The 27,086-nt window shown below is 48.8% G+C and overlaps 1 protein-coding gene across 3 annotated transcripts; it reads left to right on the forward strand.

Annotated features, from left to right (window-relative positions):
- The first annotated feature begins 449 nt into the window (after positions 1–449).
- Positions 450–21,614, forward strand: C16H20orf96 (chromosome 16 C20orf96 homolog). Of its 3 annotated transcripts, XM_045980296.1 has the most exons (11): positions 450–903; positions 1,169–1,217; positions 1,766–1,883; positions 10,609–10,721; positions 14,798–14,956; positions 17,197–17,296; positions 18,195–18,352; positions 18,432–18,533; positions 18,721–18,807; positions 19,510–19,628; positions 21,086–21,614. In XM_045980296.1, the coding sequence occupies exons 1-11, from the start codon at positions 884–886 to the stop codon at positions 21,144–21,146; spliced, it is 1,086 nt and encodes a 361-aa protein (XP_045836252.1). In that variant the 5' UTR covers positions 450–883; the 3' UTR covers positions 21,147–21,614. The 3 variants fall into 3 exon arrangements, with proteins under 3 accessions (XP_045836252.1, XP_045836254.1, XP_045836253.1); XM_045980298.1 differs by lacking the exon at positions 19,510–19,628; XM_045980297.1 differs by lacking the exons at positions 450–903; positions 10,609–10,721 and having other exon boundaries at positions 1,051–1,217.
- The last annotated feature ends 5,472 nt before the right edge of the window (positions 21,615–27,086 follow it).

A 27,086-nucleotide genomic window follows, 5' to 3' on the forward strand; every position in this document is an offset into this window, starting at 1 on the left:
GACAGCTAGATGGGAAGTGGCCACTTGTAAAATTTTTCTAACTTTTTATTTTTAAAAATTTTGTTTTTTTAAATTAATTAAAAAAAAGATTTTATTTATTTGACAGAGAGAGAGAGAGAGAGAGCGCGAGCGCACAAGCAGGGGGAACGGCAGACAGAGGGAGAGGGAGAAGCAGGCTCCCGCCTGGGCAGGAAGTCTGATGTGGGATCAGTTCCAGGACTCTGGGATTGTGACCTGAGCAGAAGGCAGACACTTAACCAACTGAGCCACGCAAGCGCCCCTAGTCACTTTTTTTTTAATAGCAGAAATTAAAATATGATGTTAGACCGATGGGAATAATACAGGGAGGGTGATAGGAGAAAACGGGAATTGCTAGGGCGGTATCTTAAAAAATGAGGAGGGTAGGATTCAGTGTACAGTCGTTGAAATCGGTCTTAATAAGCAGTTTATGCAGTCACAGGAGGGAGACAAAGTAAATGAGACATGAAAATGTGAGTTTACTGATCCCCACAATTTTCTTAATGAAATCGGAAGCAAAGTCATTAGGCAAGAGTAAGGATGGAGAAGAAAGTGATGGGGTTTGAATGGAAGAGAAATATGACATAATTCTTTGGGATGATGGGTGGGGCCAGCTGAAGGATAGTACTTGAAGCCTAGCTGAGCCGGCAGTGGCGAGCTCCGTTTCTCCGTGAGATTAGTCCCTCTGGGCGCTCGGTAGTCTGCGTCCGTTTCCTTGGAGACGGAGGCGAGGGACTGGTCTTTCTGGGAAGTTTCAGTGGCCTACGTTACCACGGGATCCACGTTGTGACAAAGTCAGAGAAGCCAATAAGTATCGCAAGACACCAGGGCTCCACGGACTCACTGCTCTCTTCCACTTTACCCAATGGCGCTCGTCTTTCCCAAGTAGGTGTAAAAACCAAAGGGTGGTGGAGTGCGCATGCGTGCCCCCCTCCTCTCGGGCTCGGCCTTGTTGTCTTTTGGCCCCGCCCCCTCACCGCCTCCATCTCCCTAGCCCCGCCTCTCCCTCGCGCTACCGCATCTCCCGCTCGCTCTGGTTCCTAGTGAACCATGGTCTCTGCGGAGACTCCACGCCTGTTTCACGTTTGCTGCTCAAAGTCCCAGGGGTTGGAAATGATGGAAGTTCTTTTCCGCCCCCAACTCTTTCCAGACCCAGCCACTCTGGGATTCGCTCCACAATCTACAACTTCCAGAATCTGGTGAGTTTGGGAGGGCCAGGGAGGAGATGAGGTCTTGCTGACTCTGGGTCTGCGGTCCGCCTGCCCCCATGGCCATGACTATCCCCGCTGATAGAACTGGAGACCTGAATTCCAGGCTTACCTATATCACACATTGGCTGCAGGACCTACTATTTTCTCACCACCGTATCAGAGCGTGAGGGTGTATTATACTGCTCTCTTACTCATCTCTGATCGCTCCTCTGGTTTCTTCTTGGGTCTTTTCCATGCCTTGTGTTTAGTTCTTAGCACCTCACAGCCTGGATGTGCTTAGTAAGTTATGGCTGGCTGATGAAACAAGTGATAGCTCACATTTATGGAGCACTTGCCACATGCTTTACAAATACCGCCTCTTGGAATTCTCACATCAATCTGTGGAGGTAGGTTTTATAATTAGATCTAGTTTACAGATGTGAAAATTGAGGCTTCGATCTCAGAAGTTACTTGCTCAGTGTCACAGATATCTGTAAGGGGCAATGCTGGGATTTGGACCCATTGGGCTGTGTGACTGACTGTGTTATATCTGGTAGGATTATGTTCCATGGCAGCGGTCCAAGCAGAAAACCAAGTCACCTACTCTGCCTCCCATCCTACAAACCAGAGGCCACCAGAAGAGCAAAACGAAGATTTCGACTAGCGTCCTGCCAGGTGGGCAGAGGCACTTGAGGGTGGACATGGGAACTGGGGACAGGATAGAGTGTACACCTTTTTTTTTTTTTTTTTTTTTAAAGATTTATTTATTGGACAGATAGAGATTACAAGTAGGCAGAGAGGCAGGCAGAGAGAGAGAAGGAAGCAGGTTCCCAGCTAAGCAGAGAGCCCGACGCGGGGCTCGATCCCAGGACTCTGGGATCATGACCTGAGCTGAAGGCAGAGGCTTTAACCCACTGAGCCACCCAGGCGCCCCTAGAGTGTACACCTTTGCCCTTTGACATGAATTATATTAGAGTAGGCTAATTGCTGTGACAAACAATCCCCAGGTTTCAGGTATTAGTACAGAAGCTTATTTCTCATTTATGTCAAAATACATTTGCAGATCTGCAGGGATGGAAGTAATCTTTCCCACATGATCATTCAGGGATCCAGGCTCCTTCAGCCTTGTGGCTGTGACAATTTGGAAGGCCTTGAATTCCTCTGCTAAATACTTATGCATTCAGCTGGTAGAGAGGGAAGAGAGAGAAAGCGGAAATATGGGTAATTTTGTGGGCAATTTTTTTTCAGGGCCTAGACTTGAGGTGACACATATCACTCCCACTCCTATTCCAGTGGCATAACTAGTCATATGACCACCCTTAACCACAAGGGAAGATGGGAAATGTTGTCCTGCTGTGTGTCCAAGAGGAAAAGAGAAGAAAAGAAAATAGGGTTTGGTTCACTTAGGATAATCTCTGCCACATTGTTGTCATGCTATCCAGGGGAGTTCTCAGGCCCTTGACTGAGGCAGACACAGGTTCTCATCTTGACTCTGCCATTTACTATCTTGGAAAAGCCATTCTTCTCTCTGAGCTTTAGTTTTCCCATTTGTAATATGAGGACCTGACAGGATTGTTGCAAGAATTAAATGGAAAGCTTTGTTGCTCTCAACCTCAACAGACCCAACATTCCTTTCAATAGCAAATACTTTGTAATATTTCTTTAGTATCTGAAATAAACTTCATAGATAATATAACCTACCTATGCATATAATTTAAAAAACTTATTATAATGCCCTAAGGTAAAGTAAAGGAAAAGGAAAGTTACTTATAGTTAAGTAACATATATTTCAGTATGATGAGCTCTACTGGAAGTTATGTCAAAGGAGTCAGAAGCTTACTCACAGATGTGGAGTCATGGTGAACGTAACCATTGCAAATGTAGACTGTCATGTGGTGTTATATCAGGGACTCAAATAACTAGAGGGATTTTAAAAAAAAAGATTTTATTTATTTGACAGACAGAGATCACAAGCAGGCAGAGAGGCAGGCAGAGAGAGAGGGAGAAGCAGGCTCCCTGCTGAGCAGAGAGCCCGATGGGGGCTCCATCCCACGACCCTGAGAGCATGACCTGAGCTGAAAGCAGTGGCTTTAACCCACTGAGCCACCCAGGTGCCCCAGAGGGTCTTTCACTGAGGTCATGATTTCCAAAGTGGTGCCCATCTCTTGGTAAAGTTCTGAACAAAACAAAGTACAACCTTCCCTTGATTGTAGCTGCTTTCTTGGAAAATTTAGCATTACTGTAAAATCCTGCAAAATATCCTTTGTGTTTATATGTGAAAGAGAGTCAGGTTCTGGGATCAGATCATTATAAATAAGTTTTTTTTTTTTTTAAAGATTTCATTTATTTATGACAGACAGAGATTACAAGTAGGCACATAGGCAGGTGGGGGAGGGGGGAAGCAGGCTCCCTGCTGAGCAGAGAGCTCAATGCGGGGCTTGATTCCAGGACCCCGAGATCATGACCTGAGCTGAAGGCAGAGGCTTAACCCACTGAACCACTGAGGCACCCCATAAATAAGTTTTTTTTACCTACATTGGTATCTGTGAGGACTTTGGAAAGTCATGCAGGACATAGGAGAATTCTGTGTTCCATGGGGCTGTCCTGTTCTGGGGGATATCTAATGTCCCTGACCCAACCCCCAGATGCCTGTTGGGACCCCCAATATTTGAGAGAACCACAAATCCTCCACGCTAATGTATCTAAAACACCCCTGTCAGGAGTCTTTGATGTAAAGTGCTGAGCACAAGGCCCGGTGGTGGTGACAGAATTTTTGTCTTTGGCCCTAGACCCTATTCACACAGCATCTACAAGGAAACTCTTTCCTTTCCTTCATGGGGAGGCAGTGAGGTATGTAACAGATACAACCATGGTAAGAACAAGAGCACTTAACATATACCACACCCTTAGATACTGTTCTCAGCACTTGACCCATATGGCTTTATTTACTCTTCTCAACAACCCTGTGAGGCGGGTACTGTTATTACCACCTCCTCTTAGAGATGAGACCTCTTAGAGATGAGGCAGGTGTGACTTCAAAGTTCACATGGGTAGGAAGCGGCAGGGCCAGGCTGTGACATTTGGCAATTTGGCTCCAAGAGGCACAAACTTTTTTTTTAAAGATTTAATTTATTTATTTGACAGACAGAGATCACAAGTAGGCAGAGAGTCAGGCAGAGAGAGAGGAAGGGAAGCAGGTTCCCTGCTGAGCAGAGAGCTGGATGCAGGGCTCGATCCCAGGACCCTGAGATCATGACCTGAGCCGAAGGCAGAGGCTTAACCCACTGAGCCAACCAGGTGCCCTTTTTTTTTTTAAAGAGTGGGGGGAGAGGCAGAGAGAGCAAGCCTGAGCATGAGCTGTGGGGGAGGGGCAGAGGGAGAGGGAAAAGCAGACTCCCCACTGAGCAGGAAGCTGATCCAGCACTCGGATCCCAGAACCCTGGATCATGACCTGAGCCGAAGGCAGACGCCTAATTGACTGAGCCACCCAGGTGCCCTGGGAGAGAGAGAATCTTAAGCGGGTTCCACGTCCAGCATGGAGGTTGACAGGGGGCTCCATCTCACAACCCCGAGATCATGACCTGGGCCGAAATCAAGAGTCAGACACCTAACAAATTGAGCACCCAGACGCCCCTCCAGAATGCACAATCTTTTAATTTTTATTTAATTTTTAATTTTTTTGAGAAAGAGAGAGTGAGAGAGCATGAGGGGTTGGGAGCAAAGGGAGAGGGAGAGAGAGAATCTTAAGCAAGCTCCATGTTCAGCACGGAGCCCGATGCAGGGTCTGATCCCATGATACCGAGACCATGACCTGAGCCAAAATCAAGAGTCAGATGCTCACCTGACTGAGCCACTCAGGTGCCTCTCCAGGATGCACAGTTTTAACCATCTATTAGTGGGGAGAGTGTGGGCGCTGGAGAAACATGGACCTGAGTTGGTATTCCAGTTTCCCTTCTTGCTATCCTATCTAGGTTACTTGTCACAGCCCCAGTCTGCAAGGATTCCTGCCTTTATACAAGTGAAAGCATCTGTGTAAATTATAATGATGAAAAGAGCTACTGCTTGCTCAGGACCCATGTTGTGTTGTGGAGGCATCATTCATTCCTTCATTCATTCAGCAGCATTCATTTGCTGAGCATCCATGTGCCCAGTAATGGACTGAATGTTGTTGACTCATAGTAAAGGAGACAGATTGGGTTTCTAGCTGTGTAGAGTTCATGGTCCCAACCTCAAACTGTAACTATACAAAACTTTAAAAACACTTGAGACAGATGGATAGAAGGAGATCATCATTTCATTCATTCCTTATGACCTGGGAGATGATCTCATCACCATTTTACAGATGAAGAAACTGAAGCTTAGGTTGGTAACATGTCTTATGCAAAGTCATGGCCTTGAGGGCAGCTTTTGTGTATTAACAAAGGTAAATCAACTGATTCCACCAAGATGGGGTAGCCCCATTCCTTCTTGGTCCTCCCTTTTACAACTAAGAAAAGCCCTGACTTAACACAGAGAACGTAGAGGACTCTGAAGACTGGCCTTCATGCTACATCTCAAGAGGGGACTGTCTGAAGTAGGATCCTGAGTATTATTATTATTATTATTTTTAAAATATTTTATTTATTTGACAGAGAGAGAGAGATCACAACCAGGCAGAGAGGCAGGCAGAGAGAGAGGAGGAAGCAGGCTCCCTGCAGAGCAGAGAGCCCGATGCCGGGCTCGATCCCAGGACCCCAGGATCATGACCTGAGCGGAAGGCAGAGGCTTTAACCCACTGAGCCACCCAGGCGCCCCGGATCCTGAGTATTATTTAGAACATCAAGGATATAGTAGAAATCACTTGTCATACCAAGAATAAGGAAAATCACAACATGAGTGAGAAAAGACAGACACCAACATCAAGATGAATCAGGTGGAGTGATTCGACTGTTTTTATTTGCAGATGACACGCACGTCTAGTAGAGAATCTTAAAATATCTACTAAATTTAAGAGAAACTGGAATTAATAAGTGAGTTCATCAAGGTTCCAGAATACAAGTATACAAAAATCAATCACATTTTAAAAACTTATTTATTTAGGGAGCGTGAACGCAAGCTGGGGGAGGAGCAGAGGGAGAGGGAGAGAAAGAATCACAAGCAGGCTTCATGCACCCATCATGGAGCCCCACGCAGGGTTCGATTCATGACTCTGAGATCATGACCTGAGCCAGAACCAAGAGTCAGATGCTTAACCAACTGAGCCACACAGGTGCTCCAATCACATTTCTGTGTACTAACAACGATTAAATTTAAAATTAAAAATGTATGTATAATCTAAAGAAATGAAATATTTTTAAAAGATTTTATTTGTTGGGGTGCCTGGGTGGCTTAGTCATTATGTGTCTGCCTTCAGCTCAGTGTATGATCCCAGGGTCCTGGGATTGAGCCCCGCATCAGACTCCCTGCTCAGTGGGAAGCCTGCTGCTCCCTCTCTCACTCCCCCTGCTTGTGTTCCTTCTCTCACTGTGTCTCTGTCAAATAAATAAATAAAATCTTAAAAAAAAAAAAAAGATTTTTTTTCAAGTAACCTCCACACCCAGTGTGGGGCTCAAACTCACAACTCTGAGATCGAGAGTTGTATACTCCACCGACTGAGCCAGCCGGGTGCCCCAGGAAATGAAATATTTAGATTTAAACTTAAAGCTACTACTCTATGCTGAAAATTACATAATGTTAATGAAAGAAATCAAAGAAGACCTAAATAAAAGGAGAGACAGACTATGTTTATGATTAGAACATTCAGTATAGTAAAGATGACAGTTCTCCCCAATTTGATTTATATGTTTGATGTAATTCCTGTCAAAATCCCAGCATGGTGTTTTGTAAACAGACAGGTTTATTCTAAAATTTATATAGAAAAGCAAGGCCTGGGAATAGATAAACTATTTTTTTTTTTTAAAGATTTTATTTATTTATTTGACAGAGAGAGATACAAGTAGGCAGAGAGGCAGGCAGAGAGAGTGAGAGGGAAGCAGGCTCCCTGCCGAGCAGAGAGCCTGATGCGGGACTCGATCCCAGGACCCTGAGATCATGACCTGAGCCGAAGGCAGCGGCTTAAACCACTGAGCCACCCAGGCGCCCTAGATAAACTATTTTGAAAAAGAAGAATAATGTGGGAAGAATCACTTTACCTGATACTAAGACATATTATTATAGCCAAAGTATTCAAGATAGCATAATATTGGCAGAGAGATAGTCACATAGATCAATGGGGCAGGCTAGAGAAACCAGAAATAGAGCCACACAAGTATGCCTAGCTGATTTGGACAAGGGTGTGAAAACAGGCCAGCAGAGGAAAGGAAAACCTTTTCCACAAATGGTGCTGGAGCACCATTTCTTGGACATCCACAGGCAAGAAAAAGAACCTTGACTTAAGTTCAAATATAAATGTAAAATGAAATAAAGATTAAATGTTAAATGCCAAACTGGAAAACTTTCAGAGGAAAACAAAGGAGAAAATTATGTTTAGGACCCATGGCCCCATGAAGAGCCCTTAGACTTTCTACCAACAGCTTGATCCATAAAATAAAAATGAAATAAATGGATAAGTTGGATGTCATCAAAATTAAACACTTATTCTGTGAAAGACTCTTAAGAGGATTAAAAGACAAGCTACAGACTTGGAGAAAAGATTTGCAAATCACCTCTGACAAAGGACTGCTATGCGGAACATATGGAGAAAGCTCAAAACTCAACGATTTCTTAAGAATTGAATTGAAAAGCAATTCAGTTAGGAAATGGGCACAAGAGGAGCCACCTGGGTGTCTCATTTGGTTAAGGGTCCTGCTCTTGATTTGGGCTCAGGTCATGATCTCAGGGTAATGGGATGAGTCCAATGTCAGGCTCCATGCTTAGTGGTGGGCTGGCTGGAGATTCTCTCTCTCCCTCTCTCTCTGCCCCTCCCTCCCACTCACTCACTCACACCTGCTCTCTCTCTTATATTTTATATCTCTTATATTTTATTTATAAATAAATAAATCTTAAAAAAAAAAAAGAAAATGGGCAAAAGATATGAAGGGACGTTTCACTGAAGAGGCTCTCCAGATGGTAAATAAGCACACGAAAAGATACTCAACATCATTATCCATTAGGGATATGCAAATTAAGCCATAATGTGTTTTCACTACACACCTATCAGAATGGCTAAAATGAAAAATGGTGATAACTCCAAATGCTGGCAAAGAGGAGAAACTGGATCATGCATGCATTGCTGGTGGAAATGTAAAATAGTGTAGCTGCTCTGGAAAAAAGTATGACGGGTTTTCTTTTTTTCAGAGAGAGAGAGAGAGCATGAGGGTTGAGGGGAATGGGCAGAGGGGGAGGGAGAGAGAGCATCCAAAACTGACTCTAACACGGGACCCTGACACGGGGCTTGATCTCATGACTCTGAGATCATGACCTGAGCTAAAATCAGGAGTCAGACACTTAACTGACTGAGCCACCCAGGTGCCACCATATGAGGGTTTCTAATGAAACTAACATGCAATTCTCCTCATGCTGCAACACTTGCACTCTTGGGCATCTATTCCAGTGAAATGAAAACTTCTGGTCACACACATGAATGCTTTGTAGCAGCCTTATTCATCATACTCCCAAACTGGAAGCAATCCATACCATGGAATACCATCCATTAATTAAAAGAAAGAACTATTGATACAGTCAGTAGCTTGGATGAATCCACAGAATTTTGCTGAGCGAAAAAACCCAATCTCGGAAGTTATATACTCTATGATTCCATGTGTACAGCATTCCAGGAGTGACAAAATTCCAGAAATGAAGAGCAGATTAGTGATTGCCAGGGGTTCGGGACAAAGGTGGGTGGAGCATGGTTGGGGCGTGGTGGGGGGAGAAAGTATAGCTATAAACGGCAGCATGAGGGACGCTTGGGATAATGGAAATGTTCTATATCTTGTCTGTCTCAATGTCAATATCATGGTTCTGATATTGTAGTTAGTTTTGCAAAATGCTACCATTCAGAGACTGAGTTAAAGACACATAAGATTTCTCTGTAGTCTTTAAATTTTTTTTTTTTAATTTAAATTCTAGTTAGTTAACATACAGTGCAATAATGATTTCAGGAATAGAATTCAATGATTCATCTCTGTATTATTTCTTAAAACTGCATGTACTTGAACTTATCCCAAAATAATAAGTTTAATTAAAAAAAGGATAAATCAGGGTTACTACCACTAATGAAAATAGTCATTATTAAAGCTACAAATCTCCCTAAGTATTCAACTTCAACTTACTAATCTTAAAATTTTTATGAACACTTCTAAGGGGGATTTTGGAACTTCGTTAATTAGGTTCCCCCAATCCTTTTAAGCTACATTTTAAAATTTAAAATATTCATTTTTCATTTTCAAATAGTTCACTTGTCTGATTAACCATTCACAACTGTAACACAAGATTATTTTAATTTGCCTCATCACTTCAATAGTTAATAGTAAAATTTTCCAGGGTTTGCTGTATTGATTCATTAGAGAAATCATATTTTCTGAGAAGTACTGTGTTGCCTTCGAGGGGGGATTTTGGTGGGCATCGAGAATGTGGCCTCAGCATTCAAGATGATTTAGGTGATTTGTCTCAGGCTGATGCCTGAGAGAAATCGGGGGTTCTGAGAACATGCCCCCCAGTGCCTTATGCTGATTGGAACTATTTCTATATGGTCTTTGTCTGGTGGGACCACGGGTTTTATAGGTGTTTCAGTCAGGAGGGAATTTTGCACAGCTCTTGTACCTTTGTGAGGGGTTGTGGTCCTGATGCCAAGCCTCAGGTCATCAGTAATGACAGCGACAGCTAGGAATGCGTATTCCTCACTGAGTATGTGTTGGGTGCTATTCTGAACACTTGAAGGTATAGTGACATCTTATTTAATCTTTGGGACAGTCCTATGAGACAGGTGTGATGATGACTCCTGTTTTATAGGTGGGAAACACTGAGGGACAGAGAGGTCAGGCTACCAACCCAAGCTCACATGGCCAGTAGAAGGTGGAGCTTGCATTGGAACCCAGGCTGTCTGGCTCATTAGTTCTTTAACTTAACCCCTTAACCCCTGCTGCATCTGACCTTGCTACCTGCCAGGTTGGTGGGAGAGACTCTGGGCACCTGGCCGGCTTCTGTTGCTTCCCCTCTCCTCCCCTCTGTCCATACCCATAGTCATGTGGAAGTCCCCTGTGCAGAGTGGGGCCTGGGAGCTGGGAGATGGGAGTCCCATGCTCTGCCTCACTGTCACATATTCGAAGGTCAAGAGTGGGCAGGACTGGTGCCCAGGGCCATCTCCTAGATGGTGCCTTTCCTGGGACCTGCCCCCAGGCCTGCCTGTACCCTCACTCCCTCTCTGCTCTTTCCCATGCCCTAGGGTTGCATTCCAAGCCCACCATGTCTATGACAAGCCAGCTGAGGAATCCACAAGAAAAGCACAGAGGGAGGTTGGACTCTGGGAAGACACAGAAGAAAATCCGGCTATTGAGGGTATGAGCAGCCTTCCCATAGGCACTGGAGCCCATGGTAGGGACAGAGGGTCAGGGGGATGGTGATTGCAAACATGCACAGACCATTTTGCGGTGCTGCTCTTGACTCATTTCCTTTTCAGCAGTGCCATGGGCATGCTTATCATCACCCCCATTTTACAGATGGGAAACTGAGGTGCAGGGAGATCAGGACTCGTACCAGGTCGCATGGCTAGAAAAATGGCAGTACCAGGGATCAAAGTCGGTTAAGCAAGGTGTTTGCCTTTGTGTTGAAGACTAGGAAGATGATCAGAATCGCTCTTCTGTTTCACTGCATTAGGAAATGGCTTGCTCGTTTAAAATTTTCCAGTAAATTAACCTTTCATGGAATACAGTGCAGCTCAAGGCACAGCTCAGAAGCTCACTATTACATTTTTCCCATCATCTGATACAGCTTTAGATAATTAGTGTTCTCACCATATATTGCTTTTTTATGGCTTCTGAACAATGTTTTAAAGTATTTGAAATGACTAGAAGAGGAGGAGACTTTTGTGTCCTTAGCAGAAAGTAGAATACTAAATACTATAAATGCTATAAAATACTGGCAAAGAATTCGTACTTTCTTCAAGAAGGTTTTTAAGAGCTCAGTGAACAATGACTACTATATAAAGAAATAGGGAACAATATATTTGCTTTGAAACCTTTTCTTCCCTTTAACCTTTAATTTTGCAGAATGGTTCTGAGGCAGCCCAACGTTCTTAAAGGAGGAACTCCTATTTCTGGTGTTATTTTTATCCTGACTTCAGAACTTGGACAATTTGCCTCTGAAGCCTGGTCTCCCAACCAGTTCCTAATGTTGTCTCTTGTGATTATTCATTCATTTAATTGATTTATTGAATGTCTACTCCGTGCCAGGCCCTGCTCTAAGTGCAGAGATTCACCAGTGATGTGGCCTCTGACCTTAGGGAGCTCACATTCGACTTTGAGAGACAGACAATAAACAAGACAAATAAGTATATAACATGTGCCACGAAATGAAGAATGTAAAGCAATGTAGAGCAATGAAGAAGTGTAAAGGTAAGGTCAGGGAGAGTGGCCGTGACCATCTGAGATAGAGTGGTCAGAGTGGCTGCTTAAATGGTGACATCTGCGGAAAGAATGTTCCAGACATAGGAAGCGCAAGTGCAAAGGTCCTGAGGTTGATGTGGCTAGGGCAGGCGATGAAGGAAACCTGGTGGGTGTGAGGGTATGGGTGATGACTTATTTGCAACTCTGTAGTCCATAATTAGGCTTTGTGTTTCTATGCTGAGCAAGACAGGAAGACCCTGGAGGATTCTGAGTAGAGCAGAGACATGATATGACCTAGGTTTTCACAGGAGTCCTTGGGCTGCTGCTGGTACTATGTGGCGAATGGACCGTGGAGACAAGGGGGAAACAAGAAGGGAGCAGAAATGACTCAGTTGATTTGCTCTCAGAAACGGAACAGGATCCTGACTCTGCCCCTCCATCTCCAGACAATTAATTCGTTCAATCTGTAACTCTTGAGAGAGTGCCTCCTATGCGCCGGGCACCATGCCGGGTTTTGGGGACACAGCTGTGAACATGGCACTCAGAATCTGTGTGCTTATGGAGCTTACACTACAATGGGGAGACGTATAATAAATGAATTTTAAAAACCCAAAGAATAGTTGATAGTCATCAGTTTATTCAGCCCATTCTTATGGAGCTCCAGGCACCATCCTATGTGCTGTGTCCTACAGCTGTGATGGAACAGCCAGTCCCCCCCCCCCCCCCGCCCCCGGCTGTGCCTTTCGAGTGGGAGAGACAGATACAAAATAAGAAAAATAACAAAATAAGATAATAAGAAAAACATATAATCCTAACTGGGGTTAAGGGTCAGGAAGGAAACAAAGCAGGGTTTCTGCACTAAATCTTGTGCTCAGGGATGGTCCATTTCTAGAGCAGAGGTCATTAATTCTATAGCTTCCCCAAATCCCCTGGGAATGGGGTCCATGCTAAGGATACACATTCCTTTTCTTTCTTTCTTTCTTTTTTTTTTTTTTTTAAGATTTTATTTATTTATTTGACAGACACAGTGAGAGAGGGAACACAAGCAGGAGGAAGTGGGGGAGGGAGAAGCAGGCTTCCTGTGGAGCAGGGAGCCTGATGGGGGGCTCCATCCCAGGACCCCAGGGTCATGACCTGAGCTGAAGGCAGACGCTTAATGACTGAGCCACCCAGGCACCCCAAGGATGCACATTCCTGATGCCAGCCCCCGCGACGTCTGCTGGGTGGGCTTCTGTGAAACGGGGCTGAGATTGGTGCCAAGTGAGGTTGTGTGTGTGACCTGCCGAGCAGAGTGTCAGGCCCATCCATAATAAACAGTCTGCGTGTTTGCAAGGTTACTCATTATTATATAAGGAATGCGGGGGTTGGGGGCCAGGAAAGGGTAGCTTCTCGTGAAGGACAGAGAATCAAGGAAGAACAGGAATAAGACAGAGAGTGTGCAAAGGCGCCGCAGACCTGGAGGCCTAGAGCCCGTGGGCACGGTTATCATCTCCACTTCCTGCGCGCACCCTGAGGGTGCCAGGCGCAGCCACTCCCCGTCTTGACTGTGAACATTAGCTCATTTGTTTTTCCCAGCAGCGCTCCGAAGTGAGTGCTAGTTTCCTAACCTTTAGAATGAGGACAGCAGGGACGCCTGGGTGGCTCAGTGGGTTAAGCACCTGCCTTCAGCTCAGCCCATGATTTCAGGGTCCTGGGATTGAGTCCTGCTCGGGCCCCTTGCTCAGCGGGGAGCCTGTTTCTCTCTCTGCCGGTTGCTCTCCCTACTTGTGCGTGCTCTCTCTCTATAAATACACTCATTAAAAAAAAAAAAAAAATAGAATGAGGATAGCAGGTTCTGGGGGATGGTTAACTCATTTGCCCATGTTCCCTGAGGAAGTAAGTGGCAGAATTGGTATTTGAACCGAGTGGGTCCAGGCCTAACATCCACATCAAGCCTACATCCACATCCAGGCCTAACATCCACATCAACCAATACACTACAAGGCTCAACCATGCCTTGCGCTTTGAGGCCGCTCACTTCCTTCTCTTGGTGTGGTGGAGAGCCAGACATCGGGAGCCAAGAGTCCAGTTTCCCAGTTCTGGTGCTATGACCTTCTGGCTGTGTGACTTTCGGCAAGTCACTTAACCTATCTGAGCCTCCATTTATCAATAAAATAAGAGTCAGTAAACAGGGCCTTTGAATGAACCAATATCACCCTCTGAGTGCCCAGTGAAACCTAGAGCCCAACACATAGTTGTTATTATTGTAGCTTTTGTGTACCTGCTGGGAGGTGATCTTAGCAAGCCCCTTAGGCTTTCAGCGCCTCCTTGTTTCTGCGGGGAAATGTGGGCAATGAGAGAGTGAGTACTCATTTAGCTCAGCCGTCTGATGAACATCCGTAGCGACTATCATCCACTTTGCTTCCCCGCTTTTCCAGACCTGGCCCATCACCTCCGCCCTTTTCTTACCTACCTGAGGTGTTTTCTAATTTTTTTTTTTTTAAAGATTTTATTTATTTATTTGACAGACAGAGATCACAAGTAGGCAGAGAAGCAGGCAGAGAGAGGGAGGGAGGAAGCAGGCTCCCTGCCGAGCAGAGAGCCCAATGCGGGGCTGGATCCCAGGACTCTGAGACCATGACCTGAGCCGAAAGCAGAGGCTTTAACCCACTGAGCTACCCAGGCGCCCCATGTGTTTTCTATTTTTATTACTACTGTTACTACTATATTTTATTGAGTCCAAGAAGCCATTGATAATAAGGTGCAGCTTTATCTTATTTCCCACGAACAAATTTTGTCAGTTAGATCGTGACATGCCACCCGTTGTAAGAGGCGTCCACCTCTGAGATGTAAAAATCAGGGAAAATGGGCGTTTCAGAATGGATGAAAGAGTTGGGGGCAGGGGGTGTGGACTCTGTCCCGCAGACAATGGGGCCGCATTTACCAGTCGAGACCACAAGGGGGCGGGCGTGCGGCGGGAGGGAAGTGGTCCCTAGGCTCGGGGAGGCTCCCAGCACTGCCTCCCATCCTTGCCCTCCCCTCCGCCTGCAGGCGTTGCTCAGGAACAGGCAAACCACGCTGCAGGAGCTCTCCAGCCATGAGGTCTTTCTCACCAAGCTCAACCTGGAGCTGATCAAGGACATCCAGGACATGGAAGACAGCTCGGCCCTGAAAGTGCGCACGATGCTGCAGGAGCAGGACATCCTCCAGGTGAGGTCCCACCGCCCCCTTCCCCAGCCTTGGCCTCCACCCCCTGCACCTCGGTCCTGCCCGCGGCGCCGCCCCTTTGAGCCCTCGGGCGCCCTCTCCTGGCCTCTCCCGGCCTGTTGCACAAGCTGCTTCCTTCCTCCGGAAGATGAATCTCTCCCACTCTTTGCCCCACCTAGCTAGGCTTTGGAACCAGACCGAGATGGGGGGGTCTCATTCCAACGCCAGCATTTATTAGCTGGGAGACTTCGAGTTAACCTCCGAGCTCTGTAAAATAGAGCACAAGGTACCTACCCTAAAGGGGGTGTTGTGCTTGGCACACAGCAGGTGTAGCTACGCCGACCACTCCCATCCCTACTCACACAGGGTTGTACATATCCATATAACCCTTACCACAACCCCGTGGGGTGGGCATTATTATCTTTATTTTACATAGGAAAAAATGGAAACAGAGGGGCCTGGTGACTTACTCAAGGTTACCTTTAAGCTCACTCACCTAGCAAGAGTCGGCACTGGGACTCGAACACAGCACATCTGGCACCAGGATCTGGCTTCCTTCCCTGGAGCTGTGATTGTCACCCTCAGCCACTGGTGGTGCTTATGGTCTGGGCCCGGGGGTGCAATTTTTGCGAGAACCCAGGTGGCATCTTCTGCCTCCTCTGGGAGAGGCTTGGGAAAGCCGCTGGAGGAGAGCAGAAAGTTCACAGGGGACCCAGGAGTTCGGGCTGGAGGAGAGGCGGAGGAAATGGTCTCATGGAGCAGTAATGCCTTCTGGCTGCGGTCCGCCCAGGGAAAAGAGGGACTGAGCTCACTGGCACCTGGGAGATGAAGAGAAAACTCGGTGTTGGGGACTTAGTCTGCTCAGGTGGCCTTACCAAAGCACCAGAGACCAGGTGGCTTACACAGAAAAATTTCTCATAGTTCTAGATGCCGGAAGTCCAAGATCAAGGCACCGGCAAGTCCGAGATCAATGTCCAGTGAGGAGGCCTCTGTCCTTGGGGATACAGATAGCTGCCTTCTCTTTGGGTCCTCACGTGGCCTTTTCTCTGTGCTCACATGGAGAGTCTCTGGAGTTTCTTCCTCTTTTTATAAGTACACTGCTCTTATCGGATTCTGTACCCTTTAGACCTCATTGAACCTTTTACCTCCTTAAAGGCCCTGTCTGCACACACAGCCCTATTGGGGATTAGAGCTTCAACATATGAGTTTGGGGGGGGGGTACACAGTTCAGTCTATCACACAGGCCAAGGACTGCAGAGTCATTCAGCCCAAGGGAACTTAGAATATTCTCCAAATTTAGACAAAATCATTGTTGATCTTCTGGCATTGATCCATTAGTATATTTTTTGTTCATCCTGAGTGCTCCCTGTGGGCTCTTGGGAAACAGGGATCAGTGGGACACGCTGTCTACATCAAGCTCTCATTTTAGTGGGGTCCAGGCAGTTAGAAAGCCATTTGTGTACTGTCGTGGGGACAGGAGTTCTGGGGAGCTCACCCAGACATGGGAGGTCAGGAAGGCTTCCTGGAGAAGGTGATGCTTATGTTGAAACCTGCAGAAGTAGGTGTTACCTGGTAGAGAGCAGGAGAGTGTTCCAAGCAAAGGAACTGGGTGCAGAAGGCCTGTGGAGAGAGGGGGCGTGGCCAACTCAAGGGGCCACATGTTGGCCTAGGCCAGCGCAGGCAGGGCCTTGTCAGTCAAGGTGAGGAGTTCAGACTGTATTTACAGGGCAGAGGGGAGCCCCTGGAGGGTTTTAAATAGGAGAGGGATGAGGTCAGCTTTTTAAAAAAATTTTTTTATTTTTAAAGAAAGATCATCCTGACTGTGGCATGGAGCAAAGATCAGAGGAGGACCAGTTGGGGTAGCTGTGGTACTATTTGAGGCAAGAGATGAAGAGAACTTGAGTAAGACAGTGGCAGTGGGGGTAGAGAGAAGGACATGGTTGTGAGGGCTGTTGGGGGTTAAATCCATTGCGCTTGGTGGCATTTGAAGGAGGACGGAGTGGGGACCGCTGCGTGGGATTGGGCCGGTGCCTGGGTGTGCGGTAGAGCCCCCGGCTGGCGTGGATAGTAGGAGAGGGCCCAGTTTGGAGCGGCTGGGCTGGCCTCCAGTCAGGTTGCTGGGTCTGGGACTGGGTTTGGATCTGGGGACTCCCTGGAGGAAATGCCGAGTCCGCTGAGGGGGGACCAGGCTTCAGTAGCGCCAGAAGAGGTGGTGGGGTGAGCTGACCCCGCCACTCCCACAGAATGTCGTGGACATCTTGGAGTACTCGAACAAGAAGAAGCTGCAGAAGCTCAAGTGTGAACTTAAGGAGTGGGAGGAGAAGGAGGAGTCCAAGATGAAGTGTAAGTATCCCTGGCGTGAATTCCTTGATCCTCTCCCTGGCTTTGGGGAGGTCAGCAGGGCCTTCATCTCGCACCTACCTTTTGGAAGTCAGTAGGCCCAGCACCCCCCCTCGTAGGCACATGGAATTGCTAAGATGCAGAGCTAACAGCTTACTTCTGGAGCACTGAGCCCGAGCACCTCAGGCCCCCCGAGGGTTCATATGTACGGGCACACTCTCAGTCCTAGGAACTCCCCGTGAGGCAGGGACTGTTTGCCCATTTTACAGATGAGAAAGCGCAAGCTAAAAGAAGTACGGTAGCGTGCCGTAGATCATAACAGCTGTGAGCCAGGATCCAGCCCCAGCCTGCCTCTGCTTCCTGCCGTCTCTCTGGGAGTCAGTGGCGCAGCCAGGTCCCAGGTCCTCCGGCTTCCGTAGCGCTGACCTTGAGCTTGAGCGTGTGCTTTCTTTCCGGAGCAGACTGGAAACCCTAGGGCGCGGGTGGTGTGCCAGCCAGCCTCAGACCCTGGGGCCACCGCCCATGGAGGGCACCAGTACAGACATGGTCTTAATGGTCCTTTCACGGGAGTCAGTATCACCCCATCTCCCTGGGCTCGTTGTGGGGGAAGCTTGTGCAGCAGGAGATGGAGGTCCAAGGCGGGACTGTCTTGGCGAGTGCCACAGAGTAAGTCAGTGGCAGAACTGGGACTTATCTAGGGATCTTGCCCCGGTTTAGTTCTCTTTCCTACCCAGGGTTGCCTCTTCTCCTGCGGGAATAAAAGACTCTAGGGACTTAGCCTTGTGGGAGCTCGCTTCCACCAGACCCCAGTCCATTGGCCAAGGAGAGCTTTGCCTCTTGGATCTCCTGGGAGGGGTCCTTGAGAGAGGCTCCTGCCTCCTGTCCCTCCTGCCCTCTGCAGCCCTGGCGCAGCAGGTGGAGCAGCTGAATGCCAAGATTGAGAAGACCTACAAGGAAGTGAGCTTCCTGAGCACGTACATGGACCATGAGTATCCTGTCAAGTTGGTCCAGATCGCCAGCCTTGTGCGTCAACTGCAGCAGATAAAGGACAACCAGCAGGTAGGGGAGCCTCTGGCCCCACCCTGCCGGACCACACTGGAGGCAGGGCCATTGCCTACACCTTCCCGCTGGCCCCTAGGATGAGCTGGATGACCTTGGTGAGATGCGCAGAATGGTCCTGCAGTCTTTGTCTAATCAGATTCAGAAGAAGAAGAAAAAGCTTCTGCAAGCTCTGGTGGTGGTGAGTGGCCAGCTGTGTGGCCAGCCGTGGCGGTGGGTGTCCAGGTCCTGCCCCAGCCCTGCTTCCTTTCCCGCCCTTTGCCTCCAGGCTCCCTGTACTCGCCTCCCCCCGCCCCCAACCTGGAATCTACCAGGCCCTGCCGCCCCGGAAGAGGCACTTGGGGGCCAGACCTCCTCTCCCTCCACAGAAAAGCCAGCAGCCCCATCAGGAGGCTCTTCTGCAGAAGACCCAGGACAACCAGGACATGCTGAAGTACATGGATAAGTTCCGAGAAGTGAGTGGGCACGGAAGGGGCGACCCCTCTGCAAGGGAGCAGAAGGGTGGGCGGGCCCCAGGGCCTGTGGGAGTCAGGCTTGTCCTGATCTGGTGCTCAGGAGGCCTCTGGCTCCGGTGTCAGCCTCTCGCCCAGCTGGCGCCCTTGCTGCCCCTTGTCCTTCATCTGACACGGAGGTTAGCGCAGGCCCAGGCCTTGCCTCACTGACCAGCATCACCGGCGATGACCCACTAACCAAGCGTCCTGTGCTCACCTATCATTTTACTGTCATAACCACCTCTTGTCTTCACCACTTAATTCTCGCCACTGACCATCAGTCATTAACCGTGTTAATGAGCTTCACCATCACTGCCCCTCACCCCACATTCATTTTCATTATCATCCTCCATCTGCTGTCAGCATGCGTGGCCTTCACCGTATCTGCCAGCCCCCATTTGTTCTCATCACTGGGTACTGCCCCCTCAAAACCCCCCCACTCCCCGCTTTGCCACCTATCTCCATGCTCCATGACCTCTGCGCCACACTCAGGACCATCGGACATTGGCCCTTACTTGCGAGTAGCCCTCCGGAGTCCAGGAGGCCCCTGTGGCCAAGCGTGCCATTTCCCTAGATGGCCTTCCTCCTCATTCGGGTGGCCTTGTTCTTCCTTCTGTTGGGGGACGTCAGGCTCCTCACTCTCCCCTGCTGTGCTTCTCCCCTCAGTTTATCGACCAGTTTGAGGAGGAAATACCCATGCTGAAGGCCGAGGTGGAGCAGCTCCAGGTCCAGGTCCAGGAGCCCCGAGAGATCATATTTGCAGACGTTCTGCTTCGGAGACCCAAGTACAGGATCTTTTTTTGCAGCTGCTGCTTAAACCCACCATGCCGGGCCCTTGAAGAGGCTCTCTGTTCCTAGGGAAGGCAGCCTGGTGGAGAAGGCAGACCCCCAGACAGGGTGCAGGGCAACCCGGGTCTCCTTGGCTCTGCCGCTAACCACGTGGCAGATGTGACCTTTCCTGTCTCTGAGCCTTCATGTCCCATTTGTACACAGGAAGCTGGGTTACATAAGCCTTGTGGACGCTTCAGGTTTTCAGATTCCATGTTTCCTCCAAGTGGGTGTACCCTAAGCTCCCAGGGTTGAGCAGGTGTTTGGCTCCAGGGAAGATGGGCCTGGAAGACACTCTGTGAGGAGAGAAGGATGTCCTCTCCGCCTGGCAGACTCCCAGGCCCCAGAGGAAGAACTTCCTTCCTTCCAAAGCCAGTTTTCTGCCCACCTTTCTTGGGTCAGGCCCTTTGTGGCGGAGCCTGGGGATCCCATGAGGCCAGGCCTCTCCATGATGGTTCACAGGACCTGGTGCACCTCGTGCAGCGCCCTCAGGTCGACGATTGAACTCAGAAGCCTGATACCGGCTACAGATGGAAATTTTGGCATCGTCAGGCTAGAGATGCTTTTTCTTTTTTGCCATTATTTTGGGAAATTTCAAATATGCAGACAGTAGAGAGAATTTTCTGATGAACACTCTGTTACCTGTGTAGATTAGGAGTTGTTCTATTTTTGTCGTATTGGGTTCGTCTTCATTCCTTCGCTTTTTCTTGTGAAATACCGTCAGTTGCAGACATCCTGACATTTTGTGCCTGAATAGCTCAGTGTGGGTCAGGAGAGTATGGAAGCCACGAGAGTGGATGAGAGAATTGGGACGAGGTTGGGGGCAGGATGTAATCCTCTGGCCCCCTGAGTGTGCTGGTCCCTGTGATGGGAGGCTGTTCTCACTCCTTGTATGGAAAGAAGGACGCCTGTCAGTGACGGAGCTTAGTCCGCCTGCCAAAGATCGAGATTGGAATTACTCCCCCCATTTGAGCAATGAGGAAACTGAGGCCGCTCTGGGCTTGGGCACATAGTGAGTGCTTGTCACACACCTGCCAGCCGAAGGAGTGGGACTCTGGGGGGAGTCGGAAGCTCAAGATGACACACCTTGTCAGGTGTCCAAGCCGGCCATTCTGGCCACAAAGAGAGTGCCGGGCGTGAGAGGCTGCGCATTTCCGAGCCTGCTCCCTCTTGACCCCAGACCTCTGGGGGGGAACATTCATTATGCCAGACCCACTCCTTTTTTATTTTTGGTGTGTGCGCACATCCCCATGTGCACACTTGGGCTGCACAGTTCCTGGTGTTTGGGGATGGGGCTCCCCAACTGAGTACCAGTGTCCTGGAGAGCTGGGTGCCCCCGAGGACGTGCTCCCCCACTCTTCAACTCTGGCGCCCCTGCCTGACCTCCCGTACCCTCTTTGCTCTTCCCTGCCAGGTGCACCCCAGACATGGACGTCGTCCTCAACATCCCCGTGGAAGAGCTGCTACCCTTCTAGATGCCGGGGCCAGGGGCCAGCCTTCCCTCCCTGCTCTTTTCCCTATACCTGGAGCCTTGACTTACCTTCTTCCCTGAGCACATGCCCACTTTCAGAGCCTGGTCTGCTCTTCCTCCCTTCCTTCCTTCCCCGCCTCCCTTTCTCCCTCTTTTCTTTCCTTCTTTCTTTCCTTCCATCCTTCCTTTCTTCCTTTTTCCCTCCCCGTCTCCCTCTACCTTTCCTCTTTTCTTTCTGGTTGGCGCTGCTGCTTGGGCCAGGAGGGGACTCCCCGTCAAGTCTGCCTTTTTACCAATAAAGCTGGATTTGCATTTGCTCTTTTGCTTGGAGATTTCCAGCTAGGCCTTGAGTAGATGTGGTAGGAATGGACTATGGTCTTAAGATACGGGGTGATTAGGGCGCATGAGTGGCTCAGCCGGTTAAGCGTCCGCCGTCGGCTTGGGTCATGTTCCCAGGGTCCTGGGATTGAGTCTCGGCATTGGGCTTTCTGCTCGGCGGGAAGCCTGCTTCTCCCTCTGCCTCTCTCTCTCTCCCTCTTTCTCTCTCTCTGTCTCTCATGAATAAATAAAATCTTAAAAAAAAAAAAAGATAAGGGGTGGCTAACTGTGCTGACTGTGTCTGGGGCACAGGACTTCTCGAGAAGAGCCGAGTGAGCCCCTCTCTGAACTGGCATTGGGCTTGCATTGTCCTTGTCTCTCCTAATTTGTGCTCAGATCTGTTGAGGCCAGTGCCAGGGCAGAGGGGAGACTCCCCCAGTTGGTGCCCCTGGGAACTTGCCAGGTTTTCCTCACTGATGGCCATCTCTCTTCTGGTCCAGCTGTCTGTCTGTCTGTCCAGTGCCTGCACCCCAGCCGGGCGTGGATGTGAACACATGCTCATACTCAGGTGGAGTTAGGCACAGCCCCCCACCCTGTGCTGACCTGGAGCCGTGCTGCCTGGCCCCTCTTCAAGCAAGGACAGCTGCTGCAGTCCCTGGGAGGGCCGTGGGAATGTGTCCTTTGGCAGTCAGACCCTTCAGGGTTTGCCTCGGCTGCAGAGAGCCCCCTCACCCAAGATCAGTCCCCTCCCACGTCCAGTGACTGCTCCATGTGCAAATGCCAACGGCTAAGCCATCCTGGCCTCACCTGGGATGACTCTGAAGACCTCTGCTGGCTCCAGCATTCCCTGTAAGGTTGGCTGAAGCTGTCCCTGGGCCTGCATGACAGCTCATTTCTTCCTCTGCTGGGTCCTGCCTGTTTCTCCCTTCCTCAGCTGGATTCCCAGGGACTCAGTAATTGACACCCTGAGCTTTGCACTTGGCCTCAGAGCCGCTTCCCCAGGGACCCAGGCTTCTGCAAGGCCTCAGATGCACTGACTGCTCACCCATCCACCTGGCGTCAGGAGAGACTCACAGGTTACAGGACACCTGACCAAATTGCCTGACACAAAAAAGGGCTCGGCGAAATCAATGTTCTAGGTGAAGCAAGGGTCTCTCCGGAAATCAAGTGACAGCACCAAGGACCTGGTTTCTGTTTCTTTACTTTGTTCCAAGGTGTTCTTTTCCCGAGGCTGGGCCTCCTGTGGTCGTGGTATGTCTCCCAGCCTCTCCTGGGGGGTTGCACTTCCTGGTTTGGGTACTGCTGGAAAGAGGGTATCTGTCCCAGAATTTTCAGCCCAGTCTTCATATTCAGTGTGACGGGCCTGGCTTATATTGCCTGGCCACCTTGAACTAGTCCAGGCGCTGGAGAGCGCCTCCTGGTTTGGTCTAAGTCACATGCACTACCCTGGGAGCTGGGTCAGGGTGGCTGGGGTGAAGCACGTGACCTACGTTAAGCCAGTAGGCACCTTTACAACCGAATGGATTGCAAAACAGAAATGGACAATTTTTTAAAAATTTTTATTTATTTATTTGACAGACAGAGATCACAGGTAGGCAGAGAGGCAGCCAGAGAGAGAGGAAGGGAAGCAGGCTCCCTGCTGAGCAGAGAGCCCGATGCGGGGCTCGATCCCAGGACCCTGAGATCATGACCTGAGCTGAAGGCAGAGGCTTTAACCCACTGAGCCACCCAGGTGCCCCCAGAAATGGACAATTTTTAAAAAAGATTTTATTATTTCTAAGTTATATTTTAAAATTTTTAAAAAAATTATTATTTTTAAAGATTTTATTTATTTGACAGTTAGAGATCACAAGTAGGCAGAGAGGCAGGCAGGCAGAGAGAGAGGAGGAAGCAGGCTCCCCACTGAGCAGAGAGCCCGATGCGGGGCTCGAACCCAGGACCCTGAGATCATGACCTGAGCCAAAGGCAGAGGCTTTAACCCGCTGAGCCACCCAGGGGGCCCTAAAAAAATTATTTTGTTTAGAGAGGGAGGGGCAGGGGGCAGAAGGAGAAGGAGAGAGCGAATCTTAAGCAGGGTCCCCGCCCAGCATGGAGCCTGATGTGGGGCTCCATTTCACGACCCTGAGATCCTGAACCTGAGCTGAAATCAAGAGTCGGATGCTTAACTGACAGAGTCACTCAGGCGCCCCTAAAGATTTTATTTTTAAGTAATTTTCACACCCAGCATGGGGCTCGAATCTGTAGCCCTGAGATCAAGAATCACATTGACGGAGCCAGCCAGCACCCCAGAAATGGACAGTTTTGAACATAATAGGAGCAAACACTTAGCTATCACTTAGGACCCTATGCTTTTCTTACAGTCAATAAGTCCTCACAAGGTCAACCCTCTGAAGTAGGGATCATAAGCATTTCCATCTTACAGATGAAGAACCCAGTCCATGAAGTGGCAAAGTGATCTTCCGAAGTCACCAGGCATAAGGTAGTTTACTTTTTTTTAAAAAAGTTTTTATTTATTTGACACAGAGCAAGAGAGAGTGAGCACAATCAGGGGGAGCGGGAGGAGAAGCAAGCTCTCTGCAGAGCAGGAAGCAGGTCCCATGCAGAGCTCAGTCCCAGGACCCTGAGATCATGACCTGAGCTGAAGGCAGCTGCTTAACCGACTGAGCCACCCAGGCGCCCCAAGGTAGTTCACTCTTAAGCACTGTACTGTCAGGAGCTCAGCTGAACTGGAGAGCTGAGCCGCCAGGGGCCAGAGCAGCCAGTTAAGACAATTCAAAACTAAAGTGACAGGCCTTTCATTGCTTACTTCGTGCAAAGAGGAGGCTAAACTAGAGAAAGTGCCATGGTCCATTCTATGTTCCCTATTGAATGGGACCCATGGTCAGGGGGATGAGCGCCTGGGGCTGGTCTCACTGCTGGGGCAAAAGTCTCCTGCAATTTTGTGAATCTGGGGACCCCCATGGGGGTTTGGGTGGGGAAGGGAGAAGGGGCAGGGCTGGGAGAAGGAAAGTGTCTGCAGGGTTCCCCCTCCCCCTGACAGGTAGGTCTTGGCAGAGGCTCTGGAGGAGGGCACTGGGGGCTGAGTCCTTGGCTCCCCACTCTGAGACTGCCAGGCACTGGCCAGGCACCCAGGCTGGGGCACGGAGTGTGTAGCTTCCTGGGAGGACTGCCAGGGAAAGCCTTCGTCATGGCCTATGGTTGGACCTAAAAAATCACACAGGTTTTTAGCCAGGAGCTCGACACCTTATAGCGAAGGAACAAATGAATTCTGGCAAGGAAAACCAAGCAAGAAAGCCTGAACATACAGATTCCCTGACATCACACGCAGCCCTCAAGCCTCCAGGTGTGACAGAGAGTAGCCCGCACGTGTGCACGCTTGTGCACGGATCTCCCCCACTTACCAGGGCTGCACGTGGGTCGGTCCTTGCACAGGGATGCCTCCATGCACGTGCACGTGCAGACAGACACCCGACTCGCTTAATTCATAGAAGGAGGACCCTCACTGCATGACTTGTTAGGAATTCTGTGTCCTGGTCAGCTTTCTCCCCAGTCATACCGCTGCATGAGAAACAACAGCAAAACTCGGTGGATGGCAGCAAGAAGAACTCTTTTACTCCGGGTCTTCAGGTCAGCTGTTACCTTTGGCTGGCCTTTGGTGGGGTGGCTCTGCTGGCTGCAGGACATCTGGGCTGGGTTCCAGACTGTGGGTTAGGCTCAGGGGTGTTCCTGGGCTCTGGCGTGACTTGGGTCCTGCTTTTTCCAAGGAGGATCCCTGGAGCGAGAGTCTGGTTAAGTACTCAAGACCTCCGTGTGCACGTGCACTAGCATTTCACTGGGTAAAGAGAGTGACAGGTCCAGGCTCTGTGGCCATTAGGCAGGAAAGTGGTCCCTCAGGAGGGTCAGGGGAATGCATATTTGCTGAACAGTAATTCAGACCATTGTGTTTCTCTGTCTGTAGAGCCAGGACTTGAGCTCTGGCATTAATTTTCTTTCCCCCCCTTAAAAAAAAAAAGATTTTATTTATTATCATTTGAGAGAGACAGAGATAGTGAGAGAGAGCGCGAGCAAGGAGAGGGAGAAGCAGACTCCCCACTGAGCAAGGAGCCCAATGCAGGGCTCAATCCCAGGACCCTGAGACCATGACCTGAGCCGAAGGCAAAGGCAGATGTTTGACCAACTGAGCCACCAGGTGCCCCAACACAATTCTTTTTAATCTTCCAGTTCTGTAGGTCAGAAGTCTGACACAAATCTCAAAAGGCTAAAATCAAGGTGTCAGCAGGGCTGTGTTCTAGAGCAGAGGCTCTAGAGGAAGATTCTAGAATCTGCGTGTATTCCTTGGTGTGCGGCTGCTGCTCCACCCCCAGGACAAGTTACAGCAGGTCAAGTCCATCTCCTGTCACTGTGGCTTCCTCTTCTGCCCTCTTCTTCGGCTATTAAAGGCTCTGGGACCTTGTATCCATCAGGATAATTCGGGGTGATCTTTTTCCAGGTCAGCTGATTAGCGACTTAATTTTAACTGCAATCGTAATTCCTTTTTGTCCTGTAGCATAACACACTTGGAGAGAGGATGTGAACATCTCTAGGGGGCTATTTTCTGCTTGCCCCAGTCTGCCTTCTGGACTCCAAAGATTCACATCCATCCCACATGCAAAACATATTCACCTTGTCCAGTCTCATCCTGTGATAGCATCAACTCAAAGCAAAAAATTCTTATCTGAATCTCATCTGCTCAAAGGGCCCCTATCTCATCATCTGAACTAGCTAGAGGGAGGATCTGGGAATAACTCATCATGGGGCACAATGTCTTTCCACCTGTGGGTCTAAGAAACTCAAGAAACAGGTTACCTGCTCCCAAAATACAGTGGTGGGGTGGACATAGGGTACCTAAATTTATAGGCTTTTCCATTAAAAAGGGAGAAAATGAAAGGAAAAAAGGAGTCACTGGTCCCAAGCTATTTCCAGATTCATCTGCTGTCTAGGCCTCGAATAATCCTCTGGGCTTGAGACTTCGCTTTCACTGTCATTTTCCCCTCTTTGATGCCAGATAGTACCTTTTTGTAGTTCCACCAACCTATTTCCTGCCTAGAGGCTTTTGGAGGTTGGTGTCCTGCTTTTATTTTTTTGTCTTCTTTCGTCTCTGTCCCTTTCATTCTCAGCTGGCAGTGTTTCTGCTGACCTGACACCCCCAGTAAGCTTTTGGGACTCTGGTGCATGTCATAGGAATTCACTCCATTCATCTCCATGTAGCTTTCCTGGAGACTCCTGTCCCTTGTGATTTGTGACTTCTGCTCAGCTGGCTAAGTGGATCTGTGAGTCACATGCTTCCTTTCTTCAAAGGGCCTTTAAAAATTGTGGTTAAAAAAAAAATATATATATATATATATGTGTATATATATATATATGACATACGATTGACCATTGTAACCATTTTGAGTGTACGATTCAATGGCCATAAGTACACACACAATATTGTGTAAACATCACTACTGTCTATCTCCAGAACTTTTTTTTTCTTCCTAAAGAGAAACCCATCCCCATTAGATGATAACTTCCCACTATTCCCTCCTCCCCATCCCGGGCCCCGTCATGTCTGTTTTCCTCTCTTTCTCTGTGAATTTGCCTGTTC

This window comes from Meles meles, chromosome 16, assembly GCF_922984935.1.
Source record: "Meles meles chromosome 16, mMelMel3.1 paternal haplotype, whole genome shotgun sequence".
NCBI classification, from domain to species: Eukaryota; Metazoa; Chordata; class Mammalia; order Carnivora; family Mustelidae; genus Meles; species Meles meles.

Excerpts from the sequence above, each read along its gene's own strand:
- C16H20orf96 (XM_045980296.1), top strand. The coding sequence starts at position 884 with ATGGCGCTCGTCTTTCCCAA. Across the intron at positions 904-1,168 it reads ATGGCGCTCGTCTTTCCCAA|ACCCAGCCACTCTGGGATTC; the intron begins GTAGGTGTAAAA and ends AACTCTTTCCAG. Across the intron at positions 1,884-10,608 it reads TTCGACTAGCGTCCTGCCAG|GGTTGCATTCCAAGCCCACC; the intron begins GTGGGCAGAGGC and ends CCCATGCCCTAG.